Raw genomic sequence first — 27162 nt, forward strand, 5'->3', positions numbered from 1 at the left:
TTTCATTTTTTCTGTATATCTTTTTGCTTGTTGTTGTCTCGCTGTTGTTCTTGTGGTTGTCGTTGCTTTATCGCTCGAGATCGCCGGACATCACTCTGTGAACAATAGTGTTTTTGTTTTCTTTCTCGGCACTTAACGAAGACCGGTGTGTGTATGTTTTCTCGTGTTTTCGGCAAAGAAACAGTCCGTAATAACTCTCTAGCCACTAGTTTTTTTTTCCAATATCGTCTTTGTTTAGGGTAACTAACGTTAGTTATTTTTTTGTTCTCTCTTTTATAACCTACAGAATAATTAATCGTAGTCTATCGTAGTTTTACGTTACCTCGGGTACAATCTGATTTCGCTAAAAGCTCGTACGAACGTGTTTATATCGAGTTTTGTCGATTGCTTGTCGCGATAGATAGGCGAAACGAAGGTTTGGCGGAAACCGAAGGAAACCGGTGGCTGGGAACAGTCATAAATAATTTCCGTCGTAATCCGTAATCGCCGAAAAATGAGTCGATTATGACAAAAACGGAACTATGTCGATGGAACCACACAACTCATCGCGATCGAGGGCTTATAATGAATTAACAGTACATTATTGAGAAATGCCTCTGCCTCCACCATCGATCAGTCTGTTCCCCCACTACTTATCAAATGCCATGCTCTACTGGCGATACGAACGTCGACCGTGTCAAATAGTGGGGGAACGTCACCTCCCACCTTGGCGGAATGAAGAAGTGGGGGACGGGCCACATGTAGCTGTAGGGCCCCGAGTGGGACAGGCCTGACGTAAGGGAAACGGAAGTTATTTATGATGCGCCCATATTGCTTCGAGCTTCGCGTTCTGTCTCAAATGCACTGAGAATTGCATTTTTGCATTGCAATATTGTTGGATGATTAGAGTAGATAGGTAGATAGAATGCACGTGATTCGAATTGAATGTTCATCTGTTAATCGCGAAGTTAATGTCATTGTTTAACTTTTTGTGACCCCCCTCATTGTTCAAAGAATTTTTTAAATTTCAACGTTGTTGGACAATTATACTGGCAGCTAGAATCTTAATTGTTCGATTTTTCAACCCGTCTTCACTGATCAAAAACATTTTTGCATTATAAAATTGCTTAATAGTGATATTAACATCTAAAATAACATGATGGCATTAAAATTGAATGTTCAATTTTCCCAACCCCTTCGCTATTTAAATAATTAATTCCTCAATAAAATAAGTTAATTCAACATTGATATACAATTAAAAAGATACTGATTGTAAGTAGGTTATTAATATTATGTAAGCTTGTACATTTCTTCAACGAGTAATTGAATTGGAGACATAAATTCGATCTTGGAGTATATTGATCTCAATTGTGAAAGAAAAAATATTTTTGATGCCTTCATTGTTCAAAAACTTTTTTATATTGCAACATTGTTGGACAATTGTATTGGCAGCTAGAATTTTAATTGTTCGATTTTTTCAACCCCTCTTCACTGATCAAAAACATTTTTACATAATAAAATTGTTTAATAGTGATATTAGCATCTAAAGTAATATGATGGCATTTAAATTGAATTTAATATGTTAATTTAACGTTATTTAAATAAATGTTTCTTCGATATACTGAAGAAATAACAGCTCAACATTGAGTCACAATTAAAAACATACTGATTGTAAGTAGACTATTAATATCGTGTAAGTTTAATTGTCGACATGAATTCGGTTTTGAGGTATATTGATCTCAATTGTGAAAGAAACAATATTTTGGTCAAAGAAGAAATTTTTAAATACATTTTTACGTGCTCGCTATTTTAATTCGTCGACCAATGCTCGATTTGTGTGAGAGCCTGAGATTCTAATTTAGAACGGAACATATGAAACTGCTAATAGCATAATAATAAAATTGTGTACGTTGTATTCAATTGTAATTAATATTAATTGAATCTGTTTTTGTTTGAATCCAAAATTCTCCTATGCATTTGAGACAGACCACGTGCGTATCCACCAAGGAAACAAAGGGTAACTTTTCCAGCCAACGTTGCTGTTACTGTAAAACTTCCAATATGTTTCTTAATGTTGCTTATTGTCAGAACACACAGAAACAATATGTATGCAAGTGTCGTGACTACTATGAAAACAACTTATAGAAACGTATATATTGAATGATAGTTGAACGATTTAAATATAGCTATATTTACCAACAATTGTAATCATCAAAAGAAATTGAAATGAAGTTTACTTAAGAAGGTTGAAAGAACAACTCCTGTGAACACATTACTTGCTTCTATTTTATTAAAACGAAGGTGTCTATGCAATTGTTATGAATAATTGGCAGTCAACATGTTAAACAGCTCGTCTAAACTCTGCAATTTGTAACACAACTAATTCTTCCAAGCTCGAATCGACGGAAAATAAGGAAGTAGGTATAGTATCTCTCGCAAGCTCGACGATCATCTTCATGAAATAAACAAGTGTATGTTAAGTCTACGTCCAACTTTATTGAAACTCTTATTCAACTGGACTTTTATTCCGTAGCACTTGCTATAAATGCACAAAGATCCGCAGTCTACTTATCAGTATACCTGTGTCAAATTCCAAGGCATAATTGAAACGTTTCACAGAATGATTTGCTTCGGCGCAGACAGATTGTTTCTGTAATTTGACTCGAGTTCTTCTTCGTCGCAAGCGGTAAACAACGACCAGAGCAACAAACAAAAAAAATATCCTTTAGTGTTCCTTTGGTGAATACGTCGTTCCACGTACAGAGCTTCCAGAGAGAAATTGATCACATATTCATTTGTTCAGAGAACTGCGGGGGTTGGAAAATGGTTCCAGAAATCATTGAAATCATCCACACGGTTCTTGCTAAATAGATTACGGTGAACCGAAACAATTAACTACACATTTTTCATTCAAATTCCGGTTACAATTCGAATATCGTTCATTTATAAATTCGAACACTGAACAACCAATGATAGCAAGCGGCAAGTTGGAAATTTGGACGTAGACACACATTCGAGATTTCTTATTTTTCGTGGGAATCGGTCCGAAAGTTTTCTCATTGAAGTACAAAAGCTCGCAACTTCCCCCGATTCCCTGATCGCAACTGTTCCACCATAAGGATTATTTAAACACACTGTAGAATGCCTATACTTCAACAATCAAAATAATCTATTAGAGCTGTAACCGGAAATATCGTCGCAGTTTTCGGTTTCCTGTGACAAAGAACATAACTGATCGAAGCAATATCACGAACCATGGTTTCGCCGCCATGATTTCCAACCCCCTGATGAAACGAAAATGATGCTGGAACGAGGCTGCTGGCAATTGTGCGGTCTCGTCCCAACAGGCTCTATCGATATAGTATACTACACCAGTGCATTTCACACAACGGCCATACAACTTAAACGAAAGTACATGTCAATCATTATACTCGCAATAGAACGTTCGATTGTTCTCCTGTATGATAACTCGACTATTCTTCCCAGAGCGATAAGAATGCTTGGTCAGTGACCCAACTTTCGCACGCATGATCGACACACGACGTGTGTTTGTTCGAGAAACGAAGAACTATGAGAAGGACGTCTAAACAATTCGATATTTGTTGTATTTTTTTCGTAATTCTTCCGAGAGTGATAAGGATGCTTGGTCAGTGACCCAACTTTCGCACGCATGGTCGACACACGACGTGTGTTTGTACGAGAAACGTAGAACAATGAGAAGAAGGTCTAAACAATATTTGTTGTTGTTTCTTTCCGCAATTGGGTGCGAGGAGTTGCGCACTGACGCGAGAACTCAATAATTGAACGATAGTTATAATTGCTTCGGTTATTTTTTGTTGTTTTTTCATTTCTGGTTCGTTTAGTCACCGTTATTTATCTTGTTACAATTATACTGCGTCTCGGACAAGCATATCTATGAGTTTAATTTAATCCGCTACTATGCTTGCTGCCTCGGGCTGCACCCCTCGTCAGGTGTTTACATTGATTAACCGATTTATTTTTTATTTGTTCTCACCGCCCACCACCTCTTTAAACATTGGTAACAAACTTAGCGAACGATGTCTAATAGAAAAACGTCAAGAGATTCGTACCAGCGCGCTGCATAGCATACATACATAGATTCATACGATAAGCGCGATGTGTAACAAGATACACGCTTATGGTGTGAATTTTGTAGAAAACTCTTTCGTAGAAAATTGACGCTAGGGTAATGTTATATTTCTCTCAAACTCTCTCACACTCTCTCTCTCTCTTTCTTGCTCGCTTTCTCTCTCTCTCTTTCGCACACTATCTCTCTCGCACTAGCTTTCTCTCGTTCTCTCGCTCTCTTATATTTTTTTTTGTTTGTTTCTTTACAAGGCGTTTCTACGCAGGTTTCTCGCATGACGAGGATGACGTCTACTTGGTGCCACACTACTGGATTATTATTAATTAGCGGTTCGCAACGGCTATCTGTTCGAATAATACTCTAGAAACTGGGAGCCACGTTGATGACCACTTGCCTCGCCGACACTGTCCACACTTTATTTAAATTAAAACACAAAATATGGTTTTCTTGATTGTTTATACTGCCTGTCCTACTTCTTCTTCGTCGCGAACCACGCGACCCCCACCACCAGTCAGTCCGCTCCTCCATTATATGCACTTCTGGTGTCAAATAGTGGGGGAACGTGTCACCTCACAACTTTTCTACTATTTTAAATTTTGTCTTAAATGCATAAAATCAGAGGTCTACGTATAACATTGCTTAATTTCTGAAGGGACCACAAATAATCATTATCATTGTTATCTTCTGTGATAGAATTCTTTCAATACGAACAGGCGTCATACATAATTTGGTTCGATCATTGATTCGTGACACATGTAAAAACAATTATTATTAGAAAATTGCAGAACTGTCTGTAAAATAAATTATTTATGCATCATTTTCGAGAGAAGGGTAGTTAAGCAGAAATGTATTTCTCCTCTGTTGATAGTTCTAATTATTTAAAAATAACGTGTCTTTATTCTTACATTTTTATAATGTTTTCACCGTTCTATTTTCCACGTCACAAATGTTACCAGAACGAATAATATAAATGATACTGTGACACAAAGAGACTTTCAATCTAGGAGTACCGGAATACATCATCAATATTGCGTTCAACAAATTGTAACTAAAAGATTATTTTTCCTAACATATATCATAATTTACCCGAACGAATAATATAAATGATACTTTGACACAAAAAGACGTTCGATATAGAAGTACCAGAATACATCATAAATATTGCATACAACAATTTTCACGTTATCTTACTAATAAATGATACTGTGTCATGAAGAGACATACTGTGCAAAAGAAAGAAGCACACAGTAAATTACAAGATATAACGACAAACAATATCTTTATAGAGAAATTGTATTTTACAATGATTGATTTATTGTATTTAAAGTATTAGATAAAATCCGAAATAGCTAGATGCGGATTTTACGAATTCATGACAAAAATGGACAAGTACCATTTAATGCAGTGGACATGTTAAGAATATTCAAGGACATCAAGGTATTAGTTTCAGTTTAATAGGATAATTAAAAGAAGAATTTTTATCTGGTTCCTGTGTTCTGCAATCAATGCGAACATTTTTTATTTTCCATAAAGATCCGCAGTCTAGCAATAATTAACCCCTTGCCGTATTTTAACGAGCCAGACTCGCCATGAAAATTTTAACAAAGTCTAACAAATGTAATTGTTACGTGTTTCTTTCTCGATGTAATAAAATTTGATTCGTTTGTAAATCAATATTTAAGGATTAATTATTTTCTTTTCCCTTCTTCGACATTTTTGGGAAAGACGTTTTAATTACTGTAACTGTAAAGGAAATGGTACGGCAAGGGGTTAAACAGTGGAATCCTTTTTCAAAGCTTATTGTGTTCTTATTTGATTTTTTACGCTTTTCTATTAACTCGTTCGCTACCAGACAGACGTTTTTGGTCAATTTATGAAGACATGTTGAAACGCGTTGTGTTTTGAACAGAATTGTTATAGCCCAGTGACACATATGCGTGCCAGTTTAAAAGAATGTTTATTTTGCTTTTTTAGAATGTTCTAATACGTAAAGTCTATTCCAATTGGTGTCATATAATCCAGAGAAAAATCATGGGCTGTGGTGAACGTTTTTCCCATGAGACCCTGGTAGCGAACGAGTTAATCCAGGTGCTTCTTTCTTTTGCACAGTAGTATATGTATGTCCAATTTCCAAGTACACTCCGGGACAAAAAAGATACATCATCTATTTTTCCTCGTTTGATACATTAAACTGAAGAAACTGAATATTTTAATATGTCAACATATTCTGACATGCCTGTACGTACAATGTACTGAGTATCATCCACCATATTTTCTTCAATAGAAATTGTATGAATATTTACCAAACCGAATGATTAAAGTCGTTAGCTGTAAATGAGGTTCTACAAAATATTGAGCATTGATTTTTATCGATTAATTCTGTTATATTTCAAGTTTTTCGTTAAGTGTGCCATCATTTTGTACCTCTATATTTCGTTAATAATTCTACTTCATTCAATAAAAATAGATAAATAATGAAGCTTCGTTTCATTTCATTCATATATGTTAAGAGAGACACGCTAAAAATATATGTATAAAAAAAGCTTGAATTTCTAATGTTTAATAGACAGAGATTACATTAATTTCAAATGTGTGCTATCTTTTAGTTCCGGAGTGTATCGGAATACATGAACAGCACAGCTGAATCGAAGAATGAACACGTGCTTCCTAATTTGTTAGCTATTGTCTATGTCTGGTGTGATCGCAAGGCAAGTGGTTCAATGCATAAACAGCTCGCGCGAGACACGGTCGCTAATCATCTACCGGAGTTAACCTGCATGAGATCTAGAAGGCAATCGACACCTGTCCGTAATTACCTTTAATATCCTCGATTTCGTTGTTCCAATCACGTGCGGCTCATTGAACGAACGCTGTCCCCCCCCCCCCCCGGATAAATGAACGATTCGAATCCCATTTCGGAATCACAGAGAGCACGAGTATGTAATGTGTTTGTGTGCTAGTACGACGACGCTTAGAGTCTACGGAGTTTGCTGACGGTAAACCAGTCTTGTGTCACCCTGTAGAGATCATCGTGAAACGCTTGTCAGTGTACTGTACTAACGAAGCTTAGCATTCTACTTGGCATTGGACAGTCGCATGTTTCGTTATCAATCGTTTTTTGTATTCGCGTTTGATCCTTGAAACCGGAAACGGAAGTGAAATTCTACACGGTACCACCCGCCCCTAAACTTCAGCTCGTTAATGTCTAGATTTCACCGGGTCCCGGGGGAGAAATTGTTGAGAATTTTTCAAGCCAATGGTGTTGGGGAAGATTAGAGGGTTCAACGTGAATTGCGAGATTGGAGGGTTAGTGGGTCTCTCGTGAGCAAAGGGTGTCTGTCTAGTGTGACAGGTGTTCAGAATCTCCTCTGTCTTGCGAGTTGAAGAAATGCTTCAACCACTTTTGGAATATTATCTAAGACTGACAGTCCTCGGAAATTCGGATTCGAAGTGGAAACAATGGAAATTATAGTAGCGAGGAATTCCAGCTCTACCACAAATTCGGTCACGTTCAAATTTCGCGATAAAAGTATAGAAAGATTTGTAAATTTAATCGCGAAGGCATGAGAATGCTCATTCAAACACATTTCACAAATTTCTTTCGAAATGTTGTTAAGGGGTTAATGTAACCCTTATCTGTTGGTGAGTTGGTTGTATCTATTTTTACAGGTTGTTTAACACAAAATTTCGATGGTTTCTAAGTCTGCAGTCTACCAATAGCAATTTAGTAACGTCACTGGTTTTAATTCTCTAATATTAATGAATGGAACAACGTTGACATTATGTAAATAACAATCTCACCAATTAAAGGTTGACTGCAATTTTAAAATTGTAGTAATGTCCAATTTGTATGCTGTTTGAAAAGCAACAATTTTGATTTCTTGTAATGTTTTACAAAATGGAGATTCTCTTTTCTTCAGGATGAAAGAGCAAGCTACTGTACACACTTTTCCAAATACAAAGAAAATATTATGGAACGACCTGTAGGTCAATAAATTTACAAGAGCCCGGAATTATTCCTTGAAATTTAGCATTGAAGATGCAGCGTTAAATAACATTCCAGGCAGCAAAGGGTCTCCGTAAGCCATCACTAGTCCTATCTAAAATAGAGCTGCATCGTGTGTGCAGGTGTTCAGCTCGCTATCCAGCAAGATCTCGTTGCGAACGTCTCCTGATCCGCTCGAAACGAAACGTCTGATATGTAAGATCTGAGATACACATTCATGGCGCTACAGTCTTTTGTGTTATACTTTTTTTTTTTTGTTTCTTTACGTAGCTCTAGAGACAGTTCTGGCTTCAGTATATCTGCGTGTGTTCCAGTTTGTTAGCGACCGCGAACGACGATCTCGCAATTCATCAACGAGATATAATATAACCGCGAGAAGAACCGATGAGTTTTCATTTTGCGAACGCGTGTTATATATAGTATGTATATTATGTATATTTTTGCCTGTTAATTGAACAATCGGTCGCTCGTCCCCATTCTTCCTTGCTTTTCAGGTTTGCCCATTTCCGATTTCCGGACCCCATCGACCGTGTGATCGTTTACGTTTTCTAGCTCCGCGAAACCTATCTCTCTCTCGTTTGATACAAAAACTATTCGCCTTTGTATGTTTTTTCTTTTTTTACAGTTTTTCTTTGTGTTTCTCTTAATTACGGTCTCACTCTTGTCGCTTAGCAATAACGTGCACGGAGAGCGTGCATCCTCGAATAGTTGCACGACGTTTGTTTGTTTGTTTGTTTCATTTATCTTCTCTTTTGTTAGTTATCTTATTTATTTTATAGATCTTGTTCTTACTTTTGCGTCGACGTTAATCCTAATGTTGTTGTTGCTGTTGATGTCAACTTTCTATTCGTGCTCGCCCTCTCTCTCTCTCTCGGTAATGCTATGCTGTTCTTTTTTTCTGGGTACGTACGCGTACAGTGTTTGCTATGTACATGTTCTCGGTTAGTATGCGTAACATTTACGGTTAGCAGTTTGTCGAGTGTTGCCGCGCGTCGACCGTTCGTCAACATTTGTTTTTTTTCTTTTTTGTTAGCAGACAGTGGTTAAATAATCGTCTATTAGTTTAGCAGTGATAGCAAAGAGTCGCGACTTCTGTCTCTGACCAACCCTTGTCCCGTGTCCGCGCACGCGCGCGCGCTACCATAATCGCGTCATTCACCGTTCAATTAGTAAGAATAATATCTATTCCTTGTCTGTCGCCACCTGTCTCGCCGTTTCCTCTTCATCTTCTTTTTTTATCTTTTGTTTAATTAGTTATACGCGTACACACCTTAGGCCCGAAACCATGCTTGGCAGATTAGTCCTAGACCGGTTTTTTCTTCTTTTTTTTTCTGTGTATAGATTAAACTATAAAAACGTCGGTCATGCGGTCTACGAGTATTCTACCATTTTCTGGGATGCTTTTCTCTGCCGACCCCATAGTGCGCAGATCATCATCTCTTTTTTTTGTTTTCGTCGCTATTACAATATCATCATTTTATCGTATTTCATTTATATTAATATTTATAATATGCGTATAGACACATGTGTGCTCACGTATGTATCAGCCATACATGCGCATACATATATGTATATAATATATGTCAGGATGACGTGAGGAGATGTAAAATAATGACAGAAAACTATCTCTCTCTTACATGAAAAATAGGTACTTCTGTTTTCCTCGCATGTGTGTAGGTGTATGTTTACATATGTATATGTATGAAACGCATGGTATAATATGCCTATTTTCTTTCCTTACATATTGGGTACTTTTTTGTTTTTTATATACATATAATACATACATGTATACACGCACACACATATATACGTTGTATATATACGTATACATATATATGTATATATATGTACATGTATGCATAATCGCGTACACGTGTTCAACTAGGAAACGAATGGCACGTTTCGCCCAACCGCCGTAATTTATGTATATTATGTATATAATAATATATACGTGTCGCGTCGGTGAAAAGTGTTTCAGAGTGTGTTAATTGTCAAAGTAACGGGCAACGTTGCTATTAGAAATTAGACTCTCACAACGTTCGGTTAAAGAAGAGTATTATCGTTAACAGACGTGACTTCTGTACCGTCGAGTAACACTATGGGGACCGTGGCTCCTGAACAGCGACCATAATCCTCGTCTAATAACAAATTTCTGTTTCTCGAAGAATAAATCATTTTCCAAGAGTATTTTTAAATATTTACACCAACAATTTCAAAACGATTTTTCTGACAAGCCTAATTCTCTTCAGTTTATCTTTCTTAAAATTTCTGTTCCCGAAATAAATATATGTTTAGGACAGGCATGTCCAATTCGCAGCTCGATCGGAAGCATTCTCAAGGAATACTCGTGGAACACCCCCACGTATTCCTTGAGAATGCCTCTGATTTGGACATGCCTGGTTTAGGAAAAGAAAAACTGTCTGAATCAATTACAGGAAGCAGAGTTCCAATATAAATGAATTTCTTTCGTTAATAATTTTAATAAGATTGGAAACAACACAGCAGTATTTATTATTTCTTCGGATGTTTACACTATCTCGCGTATCATTTGTCCATTTTAGTTATAAATGCATAGAATTAGCAGTCTAGTGATTATAGTCGGTTGAGCGTTTTTGTTTATTACAGGTGACTATATTTTTAATTTGTAGACTGCAATATTAAACACCAGAGAATTTGAGGCAACAAAATTGTCAGCTGTTTAATGTGACCACTATATACAGAAAAAATGAAAATGCATTTATAAATACAATTACAAATGGGGCAAATGAAATAACTAGAAACAGAAATTTTAACGTCCCAGCCATCTCTTTAGCGTCCACATTGAACTAACAGTTTGCAATAGTAGAAAATATTGCACTTTGTGTACGACAAACCGTTGATTTCACAATTGTTATTTCCAGTAACAATTTCCAGTAATACATTCTCCTGGCAGAAAATATTCGATCAAAATGGTGAACGTAATTGTTACACACATTTGACTGTACATTAAATATGAATAATAGTACAGTATAAATCCACGTATAATTAGATCACTATCAAATATAAAATAATAAGTTGTCTATATCTCTGTGAAAATATCATAAAGAAATTTGGAACTAACAGAACACATTTGAATATTTCGAATGGTGAAGATGACAATACTGATTGCAACAAAAATCATTATCTAATTTGCTCACTCAAAAAACGAACATATTCATTTTCCTGTTAACATTTCCTTTACATATAACAAGTCTTGTAAATGAATATTTTCCACTAATGGTTACAATGATAGACAATCAGTTAGATCGAATATTTTTTGCCAGGGGTAGTGGAAAGATGAATTTTTGGGAACGAGGTATATAACGATCTCTGTCCAGGAGCCACGAGTCCATAAAATATATTCTCTGAACCGGGTCCAGCCTTTGCTACTATTATAGAAACATCGGAAGCTTCAACAGTCGCGTAAAACTTTCGAACACGCAAAGAATATACCACCGCTATGGTACTCGTCCAACAACTAGAAAAATAACACGTTAAACGTTTGGTCAATTGACTTCGAACGTGATCACCATCTGGCTCGAAAGTTAGTCAGCCGATTGAAACTCATTAGAAGAAGCTCCGGGGTAATCGTCACGTGGTCGCTGTCTCCGTAAGTATTGATGTTTGTCGGTGTTTGTCAATCATTCTTTGCGTTACAGTTAAAACATTACATAATAATCTCGCAACACGGTATTGACCACTATGCATGAGTACTTTGACGCGCAGTTTTACGCGTGCACACGCGTTTCGCATAATTTTCTCTCTCTCTCTCTCTCTCTCTTTCTCTCACTCTCTCGCTCTTTTCGCGTACGTCTTTCGTTTTCAGTAACTGCCTAGTTATGCGGTAGTGGATGTAGTAATCATTGCAATGATAATCGGTAACAATAATAATAATTTATTACATAATATTTATAGCTTTTTGTCTCTTATAGTACATCGCGTCTGTCGCCTCAATAAAAAGGTAATTCCCCCGTGTTCCACTTAAATATGTATTATTTTTTTCATTCATTGACGTTTTAGTCCTGGCAGCCCAAAGAACTCTCAACAAGTTAACACAGCCTTTGGGCCTTCGATTAGACTTTTGTTTGAATTTTATCAATTTTTTAAATATTAGTTCCTCCTTTTGTAGAACCACTTTTAACCATTCGCACCCCCGGTAAACCCCCGATCCCCGGCCCCCATGAAAATTCACCGTACCCTTATATATTCCTCTCGTAGATCGGATCTCTCTTCAGGACGGTCTTTCTAATCATCGCTAACTATCATCGCTCTCTCTCTCTCTCTCTCTCTCTTTCGCGCGCACTTTTTACCTTATACAGCGTTATCACCGAAGCTCCACCGAAGCGATTCAAGACGTGTTTATAGAAAATAAAACGGGGAGCTCTACATCGAAAGAAGCGAATCCTCTTGCCTTCATCCTGCCTCAGCGATCGCCGTCATCTCGCAGCTAGCCCACCATGCTCCTTCATCTTCATCCTCCCTCGGTCGCTAGCACGGGATTAATCGTGTTACGAAGCTACGGTTAACGAACATAATAACTGAAATATCCTCTGTCGTTACGAGTACGTTCTCCTCTACTGGTTAGTTTTGTTCCTTAAATCAAGAGAAAAACAAACGAGAAACTCTCCCTCTCTCTCTCTCTCGCCTCTATACTTCGTATGTGTTTGTGTCTGTGTGTATCTCGCACACTATAATTCCCCTGCTGCCCCCCCCCCCCAATCTTATACGACACCTTTCTGCGATCGAAAGTCTGAAAGTGCAAAACTCGTCGCGCGGATAATCACAAAGTGTTTCGACGCGTCTCGTTACACCCCGCGAGTTCCGTTTAGGATTTTTTCAATTACGTAGCCCGGCGGCGAACGGGACTATACATAATACGCTCTATAAATTTCTAGGCCTGCTCTTCGTCGTCGTGTGAGGATCTTCATCCGTCGTCGCGTCTGTCGTTTCGCTGTGTGCTTCGACGCTTCGACGCTTCGATCGACTGCTCGATGAAGAGACTCGCGGGCAGGAAAAAATAAACGGCTCCGTGTTCTCCAATCGGCGACACAGCCTCCGGTCCACGTTACTTAAATTGTAAAGGCGTTTTTATTTTCACTGAACTCTCTGTATTGTTTCTTTTTTGTTGAGACCGGACGTTTGTCGTTTTATTGCTGTTGTAATCGAGTCTCGTTCACCGGGGGACAGGTGTCCGGAAGCGGTTTCCCTCCCTCTCGCCGAGTTGTGTCGCCTGTTGGAGAATCTCGTTTGGGTATCTTCTGGTTCGGCACGGTTTCGCGCGCGGATTCTGGACAAACGTGCCATCAGATTAATATAAGAAGGCGCTAGAAACCGATCGCTAGAGGACTACTGGCATGGCGTATTTATCTATTTTATAAGACTGCTTCCTAGAGTAGCGTCCAGAATCCGTGCCTGAAACGGCCGCGAGAGAGATCCCAGGAACAGTGGGCGACTGGCTCGCTCGACAACCACTGTTTCACATGGAGCCGTTAGTATCTCTCCGTATGCTAGTTAAGCGAGTGTCGTCATTGATACGAGTCCTTGTGGAAAGTGTCGCTTTTGTGGAAGATCTTCCGGCTCTCTCTGGTGAAGTCTTGGCTCGCGAAATTGTTCTCAGACTTCGGTCTGGGCAACAGGCAAGCTGGAAGAGCCCTCAGCTCCATGCTGTGTACCTGGAACGCGAGCGAATCGTTGGAGATTGTTCAAATGCACTTGTTGAGGATACATTCTGATTTTTCGCAGTTGTTTTATGCAATGTAGCAACAATTGTTATGTAAGAAGAGCTCTGAGCTTTCGGCAATAATATCAACGAAGTAATGGATACTTTTGAAAAGGTATTCCTCTCTTTAACACTAAAGCTACCAACACCGGTTAAAATGACCGGTTCCAAGTTTTTTATTTTACAATTAGAAAAATAACAAAACTGATTTCATAAGATATGATTGTATACTAGAAGTATAGATACCTTTAGTCAATCTTGATCAATCTTGAAACAACCTTAAAATCAATCTTGACATTTTTATAAGGGAAAATGTGTACCAGTTACTTTTAAGGCTCGGTAGGTTTAGTGTTAATAATTTTAATAAATTGATTGTGCATCTCAATTTTCTCAAATTCTTCAATCTTTGTACTGTTACAATTTTTACCTACTCGTTTTTGTTGCAAGTGCATAAAACCCACACAGTCTGAACACTGTCAATTAATAATTAGAGTATTCATAAGATCAATTCAGTATTATAATATTTGGAAATAAAATTGATTAATTATTAGTGTCCATATACTTTTATATATGCACTTAACAGTTTATTAAATTTCTTTAATTATTTTATCATTTTATACGTATAGAACGTTATCTTAGAACGAAACGTATGTTCACGTACGCGAATGATAAAAAATCAAGTATATCAAATTTAATTAAAATGTAAGTCACAAATAATTGTCTAAGGCAGAGGAGTATTCATAGAAATAAATTCGTAAAGGTGTTGAAACGCGATAAAAATGCATGGGATCACGGGCGGACAGCGGGAAACATGATTGACCATTCTGTAACAATGTTATCAAATATGTTTACCGATTCTTCACTGGCGCTGGCATGCGCAGCTTGTTCCGCGAGCGCATTTACTACGGCGTTTATCGTTTTTGATTCGCTGCCAAGATCCTCCTCGCGATGGGCTACCAGGTTTGGGTTCTTACCAATTTTGTTTAACCTACAAAGAGAGCATAATTAAGCGTAGGGAATGTTGCATGGAACACAACCAACGATTATTCACATCAATTGACTTACAAACCGTTTAGCAGTACACAGGTTATACCCTAACCAAATATGTATTATTATCCCGCCACGAACTTGTAACAGACTTGTATTATTTGTTCTAATACCACTTGCACCGCTAAAGGTTTTACAATGTGAGGTACAAGATTGGGTAAAAGAAGTAGCTTTGAAGAACGTCCGCAGGAGCCACGTGTCAATTAATAATTTATCACATAAATTACTTTAAGCAATCCGCTACATTTCCCACCCCCAATTTTTGCTGAGGTATTCTTTTCCCAATTTATTTTAAGATCGATACTCTTTTCTCCAGGGACCAAAAATAATAGTAATTCTAAAATTTTCTAGGATAAAAATCATTATTTGTGTGCCTAAGATCTTCTTTTCAATAAATCTAATCTAATAAAAAGTAGATTATTATTGAAATTTAAAATAATGTACACAAAATATAAAGAAAAAAATTCGAAGAACAAAATGATTAAAAATACTGATTTTTTATACTTTTGGTTATAACCAAAAAATGTTGGCATTGATTGCACGACACAGAAGCCAAATAAAAATTGTATTCTTCTTTTAATTATCCCATTAAGCTGAAACTAATACATTGATGTACTCAAATATTTTTAACATGTCCACTGCTTTAAATTGTACGTGCCGATTTTTGTTATAAATGCATAAAATCCGCAGTTTAGTTATAACAGTTATGTTGCCTGCAATCTCAATTTATTCTTTATGTCTTGATTATTCGTATCAACTCAATTTGAAACAAGCGAGTTTGGTTCTACCACTACACACAGTCGAGAAAGAGATTACATTTACTGTAGCAGTGAACAGATTTGAATTTTGCTGAAGCTTCGTTCCCTACAAAATTGTGTTGCGTTCGCACGAGTGCACGGTTATTTTAAAAAATCGAGTTCTCGGACTCAAAGGGGTAATTGAAAAATTTATTCTACATCCCCGGATTCGCTTTCGAGTGCAGTGAGACGTGACTCCGCGTGGACGCAGCAGAAGAGAATCCAACTCATTTAGAAAATATGTTATGCAAACTTATGAATATAACATTACTATGTAGTGAATGTGTCGAGAGTGTAGAAAGATTTTGTCGCAACGTCGCACGGTTCCCAATGAATTCTTAAAGCGTGTAAGTGCGTCGCGCCGTCCAACAAGGGCGTTCGCGCGACCAGCGTTGAAATTTCGAGATTTCCGGTTGAACAATCATTCGTCAGGACCCTCTCAACTCATTTCGAACGTGTATCATTGATACGCGTCCCATTGTTCGCAAGTTAGTGCGCTCTCGTTGTAAACTTTCTCCCCCAAAAAAAAGGATTCTGCACTGTCACGCGCGATGAAGCAAGAGATACAATCAGAAGATTCATTTTTTGTAATCTTCATCTTTTCTGTTTTTTTTTCTTGTTGTTTTCTTTTTTTTTTTGTTAACTGTATACGCGCAAAAGTTTTGTGTTGTGTAAATGTGTCATGTAAAAGAAGCAAATCGAGTCCAAATCAGCGCATACAGAGAGAAAGAGAAGAAAGAGAATGAAATCAACAATTGAATAATATGTTGTAAAGAGAAGCGACATGATGCTCGGACAACAAGTATGATTGATATTCGATTCGTCGGACAGTACACAATGTTCAACAAAATCAACATGGAGGTGGGAGTGATGATTGACATCTAGTAGCACACCAACTCGATAGAACAAACCTAACCAAAGCTTATACCTCTCGGCGGCAACGCTTTCCATCGTTCTGCGCATTAGTGGATACTGGTCCAATACGGCGTTGAAGTGATCCACCGAGAGGCTGAAGAGATTGCAGTAGGTCTCCGCGCGGACAGAGGCCACCCTCCTCGCGTTCGTCAGCAGGCAAATCTCGCCAAAATATGAGCCGTCTGAGAGCGAGGTCGCGACTTCGCCGTTCGCCATTACGATATCGACTATGCCTTCCTGTATGAAGTACATTTTCGAGCCGATCGTACCTTCCTTGATGATGATATCACCTGGAACACCAAACCACTCTTCCGTCATTCACTATTCCCTAAAAGACTCCCTCTGACTTGGACCAAGTTTGAAAACAACATGACCTTCGTCATTTAAGAGGGTATAGCAGCATCGAAACATCAAAAAGTCCACTTTTACCATCAATTATCACAGCTCCAGTCTTTGTGAATATTTAAAAAATTTTAAAACGAGACTACATTTTTTGATGCTCGTTATCACTTTCGAATAAAATGTTTGGAAGATAATAATTATCTCAAATTGTTGATTTACATATTCGTTATATTTTTCTGCTTAAAATGATACCAAACACGACGTCATTCGGAGCATATTTACTTGTTTAATCCACGATTCAGTAGAACCTCTATTATCCAAACTGTTAGCTCAGTTAAGTACTTCAAACTAAAATAATTAAACAAGTAATAACAGAGAAACAGTCGACAGGACTTAATAACCATTAGAATAATTTTCAATGAAAGTCGATGGTAATTTAGGTTGGTTGCTATGCTTTTCACGGAGCATTCTAGACGCTCCACGATCATTGACGAATAGATCGTAGGTGACTCACGTTTGGAAGGCTGCACAGTTTTTTATGCAGCCCCAATTTAGCTCACTTAAGAAACAGTTACATAGATTCATCCTCTGTCAGGACTTCTTAATCAGATGCAATTAAACATAATGTCCCTAATCGGGCGCAGCGACAAGATTCTTCTCGAAAAGTCGACTGACGAGTACCTGGTTGGAAGACTTCGTATCTCAGCTTAGTGACCACGTCTGAGACAAAGTTCGAATCGGCATTGGCGAAGAAGGGCACTGACGCGACTAACGATCTGCAGTTGTAGTTGATCACGTCCTGAAATGTGAATAGAAAGAACAGGTTAGAGGATTCGAATAAGATCTAGGCTGGAATAGCCAGGCTTCTGGCGTACTTCTCTGAGTTTCTCGGACAACTCCCCAAGAATCAATTCCTCGTCGAAGAATTTGCCCTGGTAACGGTGCTCGAAGTACTCCGTGATCCTCTGTCTCATTTCCCGTGGTAACTTTCGGTAGGCCATGTATTCCTCTACTTGTTTCACCTGGTTTGAGCAATAACGATTAAGTGACCATTACGAAACCATCGCGGTTGCTTGTTTACCCCTGGCCAGCGCTTCCTGGGTTGCTGAAGACCCATTTAGATTCAATTTCCAAATACTAGCCACGTGTTTGCACAAACTTAATACTTTCATTTTTAATGGTACACACGGTACATACAATCTTCTCCATTAATTGTAAAAAACTGTAGCTAAATTAAAGTATTTCTTTTTTTAAATAATTTTTACAGGTACTAATTTCGTGGTTCGCACTTCTTAAAATATACACAATTTTTCAATACATTCGTGTCACATTTTTTAAATAAACGTGACGGTAATTATTGAAATTAATGTGACAGAGAGAGTATTAGTATGTCGATGTTTCATCGTCTACTGGCCGAAGGTCAAACATAACAATTTGACATTTGCACCATAAATATATATATAAATAAAGGTTGTCTTAAAACATATGTTGGAAAACACAAACATTACATTTTCTTTTCTTTTACCTTCGGTATGGATCAGTAATATTGATGTTTAATTAAACGAAAAAAAAGTTAAAAGATTAGCCACATTAAATTAAAGACTGTGCTAAACAATAAATATTTAAAATGAAAGAAAAATAAAAGATTAGCCACGTTAAATTAAAGACTGTGCTAAACAATAAATATTTAAAATGAAAGAAAAATAAAAGATTAGCCACGTTAAATTAAAGACTGTGCTAAACAATAAATATTTAAAATGAAAGAAAAATAAAAGATTAGCCACATTGAAGTAAAGCTGTCTGATTAGATAAACATCAAAGTGAATTGACTTTTTCTAAAAACGATCCAACTGTAGGTCTGAAGAGATCGGAAAAGAAACATAAAATGTGTACAGACATGTTGAAGCTTTTTCGCACGTAGGTGTCTGTATTTCAATATATAAATACCTTCTCGCGGTATTGTCTTCTCGAGGAATCAAGAGATTGGATGAGATTCGTCGCATGTCCAAGGAAAAGTGCATAACAGGTAGCACCACTGATCATACTGAGCATAGTGAGCCACATGTCGGTCAAGGACTGCGGTGGAAACCTTCCGTATCCTATGCAGAGCATGTGCGACATAGCTTTGAAAAGGGCCCATGAGTATTGTTCCAGCCAGTACGCGTCCTGGAAAAATGGGAGTAGAACATTATGTCAGAGGAAGCTATCTCTCTGGCCAAAGTGTGCTCGCGCGTGGTGCTAAAACTTTTATCTTGGGCTCTGATACTGTTATCGTGACCACCCTAAGTGGGAAGTTGAAAACTGTTTTTCGGAAAACAGGCATAGTCAGTACTAAAAAATATATGTAGTTTACAAAGTGTACAGAACAACTTTTTTAATCGTTAATTTTATACGCGAGTTCGCGTGTTTTAGCTGAGCAAAAGAATAGAAACATTGCTTAATTACTGTACTATGCAAATCGACGTGAAGCTAGAAATTAGTGCATAAATGTGGTTCAGATTCCAGAAATTCAATCAGATTTTTTTGTTTGCGAAATCGTAAGAAACATGTCTTCGTCACTATTAAAATATATAATTTTGAACTCCATTCCTTCTTGTTTCTACTTTGCCAATAAACTTCTATAAATTACGATGGTACATGTTTTTAAACAATTATCTAAATTTTTAAATAGAACCCTCCTTTTATCTTTTCTTGATGTGCGTAATGGTAATGGTCTTTATATCAAGAAATTTAATGATAATTTAGTAAAAAGGATCAGCTAAATTTCGTCAGCTGTTCGTTCTGTAGAATTCTATTTTCTCATTTTTTGTACATTCAACATAATAAACAATTCATAAAAAATTAATCGAATATAATAAAATTGTTCAAAATTTTCCCTTTATTTACCTTTCCTTCCATTTTCAACGTGTATTTAACTGTATAAAAAATTGTAACATTTTATCCGCAAAAAAGATTTTAACCCTTCGCACTCCTATGTCGAGTGTGACCCGACATCAGAGAAAGAATAATTTAATTAATATTCCTTTATTAATTTTTTAGTTACAAACAAATATAAGTCCCACAAATGTAAATTACAGCAAAGTTTGAAAGCTATATTTAATATTTAATTAGTAGACTGCGGATCTTTATGCATTTATAGCAAAATTTCGTAGATGAAATAGAAAATTGCTGAAAAAGTTTGAAAGTTGAAGATGTCAATATATGATTTTTCCTATATTAAAATCGTTAACGGAAGAAATAACATTCAATTTAGTTTCTGTTTCTTGCAATCGATGCCGACAATTTTTATTTTGCATAAAGAAATCCGTAGTCAATTGGTAAACAAGATTGTTTAAAATAAGCAGCAGTCAAGGAGAACTGTCCTTTGAAATAAAGTTCAAATAAAACACTTCAAATATTAGAGAGTTATTGGCAACAAAGTAGAAAAATAATTCGGAGTGCAAAGGGTTAATTTCAGTAATTAATTGTAAATAATGCAATTAATATAAATTCTAACTGCGACGATGTACTTCGCCCGAAGAAACAAGCCTAACTGCCTACGTCCAAAGTCAATGAACCTGCACGTACAAGTTTAACCCGTGTAAATATTAGTTATCTCCAGGCATAATCTTTTGATAGTCAGCCTATTTGCAGCTTTGGACATCGATCGAACCGCTCTTCTCGTGCAAACAAGCACATTTCTCGACTCGTAACAGGCCATAAAACTGGGAACTTACGTTTTCGTTGTGACGAACATCTTACGAAGGTCAACGGATACTTACTTGCAACTCATTAATGGCCACCCACGAGTTACTAGGAAACCCTTGGAGCATAGGAACCAGGAATTGCAGGCAGCCACTCCAGTGGCCGATTAGGAGCATCATGCAAATCAGGTTAAAAATCCGCATGAACACCGATGCCATATTCAGGAACTGCCAACAACAACGACAATAGTTTACTCTCATGCCGGCCGTTGTGCCGTCGCGATGTTGTTCACACTTCGGTCAAAAAACTTCTCTCGTTATCCAAAGCTCCGGTTGCGTAGTGTACAGCAAATAAAGCGAGTGTTGTACAAAAACGCGTCAAATATTAATTCACAGAATACATTGTCAAAAACTATTTTAGTAATTGTTATCCAAAATTCGGAGTCAAAGACCAAGTAAACTATCTGATGTTCCGCGGTCCAGACTGAACTCGTTCATCGTTTATAGTGTTACAGACATCATGGAAATATCATTGAAAAATTTCGTGAAAAAGTTGACAAAATTAACGTTTATTTTATAACAGCGACAGTTCGAGTCTGGACGGGAACAAGATCAGTGTATCATCTCTCCTAAGTAGTCTTCGCTGTTCATACTTCCGGGTTTCAGTTCTCAGTCCAAAAAAAGCATGCTACATTAGAAAATACGCATCACGTGGCACACAAAAGAACAAGTCAATATAACCTAAAAAACGTTTATAATAATGATTACTCTACGAATGCTCTAACAGAAGAAACAAAAATAAGTGTATACGATGTATGTATGCATATATATATATATACATATATACGTGTAGAGAGAATATACGAATATATACACATACATATGTATACGTATGTATCAATCATTTGCACTGCTGGCCAAGATTCACAGACCCGCTTATAGGCCGGACCTGTTCAGAATCTGTCGCGGCCAGAGTCGCCAGATTACTTGTGTCCCCACTCTACGACGCTATTCCCCTCCGCCGCGTCCTGGGCACGTGACTAATACGGTACCGGCAGAGAGAGGGTAACCTTTCCCACTCGAATCGTGCTCACTTATCTGGCGACTCTGGTCCTGGCGTCTAAAACAATGTGGGGGACGCCTTATCGTTGCAATCCGAGTAACTGCAACGTCCAACTGCAAACTGTTCGACTGAACAGTGCGCCATAAGCACGATGTGGGAATCTAAGTCCGTTTCTAAGTAAAAGAAGCTGGAGAACGCAGGAGATGCTCCAACGAATTCGAGCTACTCGAGATTGCGATTCACATTTCGAACTACCACATTTAAGTTACTGTGAATAATAGTTTCACTATACTGTACTGTTCATAATTTCTTTTACTGCCGTGTACATTTTATTTAAGATCACTTTTAGTCGGTAACTGCGCGCCATTTTGTTTCCAAGCGTTCCGAGGAGGCCAATGGAAATATTGCAGTATAAATAGAACTCTCATTTTGAATTACTTAATGATTTTGACAGTTTAGTAATTCTTAAGTAAAAATAAAATTAAACTGCTGGATAATTACTTAGACTGATGGATACTTGTGAAGTACAGTAAATTACAGTAAATAGAACTCTTACATTTTGAATTACTTTAATTCTCCTAGAATTACTACAATTCATTGATTCTTAAGTAACGATAATTAATTTGTTGCTAGGTCAAATTAGACTGATGGAAACTTGTGAAATACAATAAATTACAGTAAATAGAACTCTCACACATTTTGAATTACTTTAATTCTACTTGAATTACTACAATTCATTGATTCTTAAGTAACAATAATTTGGAATGGATACTTGTGAATTAGTTAATACTTGTATCAATCCTCTTTCTCTGTGATTATCTGCGTTCAATGATTTATAAAACAGAAATAGAGAGACAAAACCAATGAGATAAAAGACGTAATTTCATTTGGTACATCTATCACCATCCGTTTGCCTTTTGAAGAGGTAATTAGAAGAGGTGTGTCTCGCAATTATGAACAGTATTTCGTATACACAGGAGGCTTCTCCCTGTCCCACTCTTTTCGTGAACAATTTAGATCGTTGGAAGTCCGGGGAAAGGAACACCGTAACGTTCTAGTGGATAATTCATTTTTAATGGAGTCACCGGGCAGCTTTTGTCAAGGCGGAGTTTCAAATTGAGTTTCATTCCGTCGACAGAAAAAGATTACCGTCGTTTCGCGGCGGAATTTCCCAGAGACTCGAAAAGGACGAGAACTGGAAAACCAAATTTTGAAAGTGTCGATTCGAGCATCCGCAAATAAGCCTTTTTCAAAAGCGAACCTCGTAATTTTCGCTGATCGTTGTCTTTCAATGGCGACCCAGTCGCTGACGGAACTAATTGAACGTGTCAACAGGAGATTTATTGGGCCCGATCAACTGACTGATTAAAGATTCATTAACGAGGATGGAATAAAACCGACGTCGTTTTTTCCCCCCTTCTATACCCGTTCAGCGCGCACACACACATACGACTTCGAAATTTCGACGCAGCAGCACGTTTACCGAATTATTCATGCAATTCGACCGGCGCTGGATTCAAGTCGAAGGCGATTTGAAATTCAGAAACGCGGATGGATCGACTCTACCACGTTTTTCTTTTCGTTGCCGTGTTCAAAGCGCTCTGGCGAATCATTCACGAGTTTCGCTTCTATTTTACCTCGAATATTTATTCTTATCGCGATGGAATTCTTGTGAGAAACACTCGAACGCAATGGGACTCGGATTAGTGCGACCCGTTCTCCCCGGATAAGCGACACTTCCTCCAATTTCTTAGTCGCGTTTTCCCTCATCGCAGAATATTTTTTATATATTTTTATCATTTTATTAATCTTTTTATTCAATTCTATTCCGATGGAATTCTTGTAAGAAACACGAGAGGGTGCTGTAAACTTTAAATCCTTTTGTTAAACTCAGTTTTGATCACACATTAAATTTAATTAATATTTCCTTTTGTTATCACATCTTTTTCTTTCATTTAAATAATTTTGTTTGTGATTGCATGAAGTTCAGTTGGTTATTAGATCAATATGCTCACTACCACAGTTATTTATTGTTTGTATCGTGATGATTCTTACGAGTTTCTAAGGGAAGCCAAATTAATGTTCGTTTTATCATTTCTATCCTGTTAGCTTTTTATAAACAATACACCGGGTCACTATGAATACTTTTCATAATTATGAAGGCATATATGCACATAGTGGTATTTTTTAATTGAACAGATACGAAAAGAGACTTAAAAATATTACATCATAGCAACGTTTTAATGGAAAAGTTAATTCAAAAAGTCACAATATAAAATCACAAAATTAATGATTCTTTCGCGTTACATTTTTCTAATACCTCGTAAATATTTTCTTTATGAACATCTGGTTTGTTGTGTTTAACGAAATCAAAATGAAAAATGATCTAAGCTCATTTTCTTCGTAACAATATTTTAATTGCATTTTTTCAAAAGAAGATTGAAAATATTAGGTTGACAACTAAATTCGCGACCATTTGTTTCGTAATTCTTTTATTGTATCATCAAACCTCGTTCAGTGACCATTCCTTTTCAACTGTACATCATTGGAAAGCTCTGAATTTTTTTTGCGATTAATTTGATATAAAATACTCGTGCTTAAAAAATATATATAAATGACTGTTTGAGAAAATGTGGAGGTCGTTTAAATTCTTTTATTGTCATCATTAAAACCTCGTTCAGTGACCATTCCTTTTAAACTGTACATCATTGGAAAGCTCTGAATTTTGCGATTAATTTGATATAAAATACTCGTGCTTGAAAATATATATAAAAGACTGTTTGAGAAAATGTGGAGGTCGCTTCTTTGCCAACTTAATACAATGTGAGATCTCATTTATAGCATTTAACAAAACATTTCGACTGTGTTTGACAAAAACAAACAATGGAAGTGAGCACGCTGATCACAAAATCGGTGGACACTATTAAACTAGAATACTGGATAAACAAGATCGTATTAAACAAAACATTTGAACAGCGTTAATCCGCTCGCCGGTTAAGCGTCGTTCAGCGTCACCGGTCCCGTCGCGCTAATCCGAGCGTTACTCCGTTCATCCACGTATCAAAGTTTCGTTATCGTTCCCGGGGATCCAACGACCTAGAAAAGAGAGTTGTCAGCAAGGCAATTAGCTCGCCGTCTCGAATCCGGTCCTCGCCGGTGGTGTTCCCTGCGCTCTCCAATCGATCCGGGGGCTAGAGTATCTAAGGATCGGTATCAGGGGGTTTCGATGATATGTGCGTATATCGTGGGTATGTACAGCACACGTTTCTCTCGCGCGTTTCCGTTTCCCGTTTTGGAAACGCGCGCGCGCCAAAAGGAAGCCCGAATCGCGGGAAACGATCTCTGACCCCGGTAATCCGCGACCAATCTCGGCAAGTTTTCCAATTTGAACAACGGCCGGGCCCGATACTCCGCCGATATCGGTCTTATTGTCAGTTCATTTCCGACCGGCAGCGCCTTCCGAACTTGGCCAATAGGCCTCAGCACTGATTGCATTGAGACACTTTATCTGTCCGAGTCGAGGAAAACTTGGACACAATCATAAACCTGCTAATCATTTTTCAATTGCTTCTTCACAAATTACAGTAGGATCTCGATTAAACGGCTTGATCGAGAAGCAAACAGCCCGGATAAATTAAGGGCCGATGTATAATTGAGACCCGACGAAACAATTGAAATGTACTTTATATTCCAAAGTAAATTTGTTATTTTCGTAAATTTATTTCCCTTCACAATATAATCGTGATCAAACAGCGATCACAAAATCGCGATCAAAATCGTCACACAATTACTCAATTTCTAGCTATTAAATCATATTACATTAGAAACAACGGAGAGACTAACGAATCTATAAAAAGCACCATCAAAGAATGTTTGAACAATTGCAAAATGTATATTCAATGTTTCAAAAAGTGTTTTAACCCTTAGCAGTCGAGAGATGACTCTCAGATTCACTACTAAAAATTGCTGTACCATTATTCACAATGTTTACATTATTAACTATGTTGGTATGTAATTAATAGACTGCGGATGTTCATGGAATTTTCGAATAAAATCTTATTTGGAGTGATAGTAGCCTTTGTAGATCTGAAATAAATAGAAATCTGACTAAATTCTATTGAATTTTATATTCCAGCATTGTTTGAAGATTTTCCGATGCCGTAAATGCATAAAGATCCGCAGTCTAGTAATCAAATACTGCACATTTAAGTATTGTATGAGGTATTATATAAATTTCATATGTCCATAAAATGAAAAAAATCATACACAATGCAATTTCTAAAATAGATCCGACTGCAAAGGGTTAACACATCGATTTTGACGTCTCCACAATGTCCAGAATTATTCCCAAACTATCAAATAACAAGACAATTACCTGTCAAACAAAGCCCTAACAAAAAAATACGTAACTCCACATAATCAATTCCATTGTTTTGCAACTCTGACCAACAATGTACAATGTATCCCGCGCACCTACAGTACACAGGCAACGCATACACAATTGCCTCCGTCACGAGATCCACAAGATCATGATCACAACCACGACCACAAGTGTATCAATGCAATCAGAGATCAGTGCATCAGAGTACGACACTATTACGTCAATCCTTTTTAAGGCGGTAGACTCGTTTCCAGGATTGCAAGGGTGCGGGATTCGCGTTCTCATTTCTCGATAATACAAAAATGAGGGTTTTCAGTAGTAAAAGACGCTAGGTAAAAGATCGATCTAGGGCGCTATCGCTCTTAAAAGCCCTATTTTTTCGTTTACGAGGCGTGATTTGCATTATTCGGCAGCGTACAGCTGCGGATGTAGCTATTTTTAAAGCTGCGACAGGTAATAATGCAAATTACGCCTCGTAAACGTAAGGATAGGAAATTTGGGGGCGATTGCGGCCTAGATTGATCTTTTGTCTAGCGCTTTTGACTACTCAAAAGCCCCATCTTTGCAGTATCAAGAAATGAGAAGACGCATGCTACCGAATACTGCAAATTACGCCTCGCAAACGTGAAAATAGGAAATTTAGGGGCGATTGCGGCCTAGGTTGATCTTTTGTCTAGCGCTTTTGACTACTCAAAAACCCCATCTTTGTATTATCAAGAAATGAGAAGACGCATGCCACCGAATACTGCAAATTACGCCTCGTAAACGTGAAAATAGGAAATTTGGGGGCGATTGCGGCCTAGATTGATCTTTTATCTAGTGTTTTTGACTACTCAAAAGCCCCATCTTTGCATTATCAAGAAATGAGAAGACGCATGCTACCGAATATTGCAAATTACGCCTCGCAAACGTGAAAATACGAAATTTAGGGGCGATTGCGGTCTAGGTTGATCTTTTATCTAGCGCTTTTGACTATTCAAAAGCCCCATCTTTGCATTATCAACCACCTTGTAATCCTGGAAAAAGGAGTCTACTCCCTTAAGAGTATCGGGCACCCGCGTGTTTCACGGATCTCGAAATCAAATGGCGACGATCGAGTCCTTC

The 27162-nt window shown here is 37.5% G+C and overlaps 1 protein-coding gene across 12 annotated transcripts in view; it reads right to left on the bottom strand.

Moving 5' to 3' along the window:
• Nucleotides 1-3453: 3453 nt before the first annotated feature.
• Ih (hyperpolarization activated cyclic nucleotide gated potassium channel Ih) overlaps nucleotides 3454-27162 on the bottom strand; it is a 278665-nt gene continuing 254956 nt past the window's right edge. For 10 of the 12 annotated variants that reach the window (XM_076438053.1, XM_076438052.1, XM_076438063.1 and 7 more), the window contains 7 exons: nucleotides 20693-20842; nucleotides 18879-19097; nucleotides 17807-17953; nucleotides 17613-17730; nucleotides 16591-16879; nucleotides 14683-14818; nucleotides 3454-13783 (listed from right to left, as the gene is read on the bottom strand). In XM_076438053.1, the coding sequence (XP_076294168.1) occupies nucleotides 13637-13783; nucleotides 14683-14818; nucleotides 16591-16879; nucleotides 17613-17730; nucleotides 17807-17953; nucleotides 18879-19097; nucleotides 20693-20842 (1206 nt within the window). In that variant the 3' untranslated portion in view covers nucleotides 3454-13636. The remainder of the gene's footprint in view (nucleotides 13784-14682; nucleotides 14819-16590; nucleotides 16880-17612; nucleotides 17731-17806; nucleotides 17954-18878; nucleotides 19098-20692; nucleotides 20843-27162) is intronic. The other 2 variants (XM_076438055.1, XM_076438061.1) reach the window with 1 other exon arrangement.

Source organism: Lasioglossum baleicum, chromosome 14 (assembly GCF_051020765.1).
Source record: "Lasioglossum baleicum chromosome 14, iyLasBale1, whole genome shotgun sequence".
NCBI classification, from domain to species: domain Eukaryota; kingdom Metazoa; phylum Arthropoda; class Insecta; order Hymenoptera; family Halictidae; genus Lasioglossum; species Lasioglossum baleicum.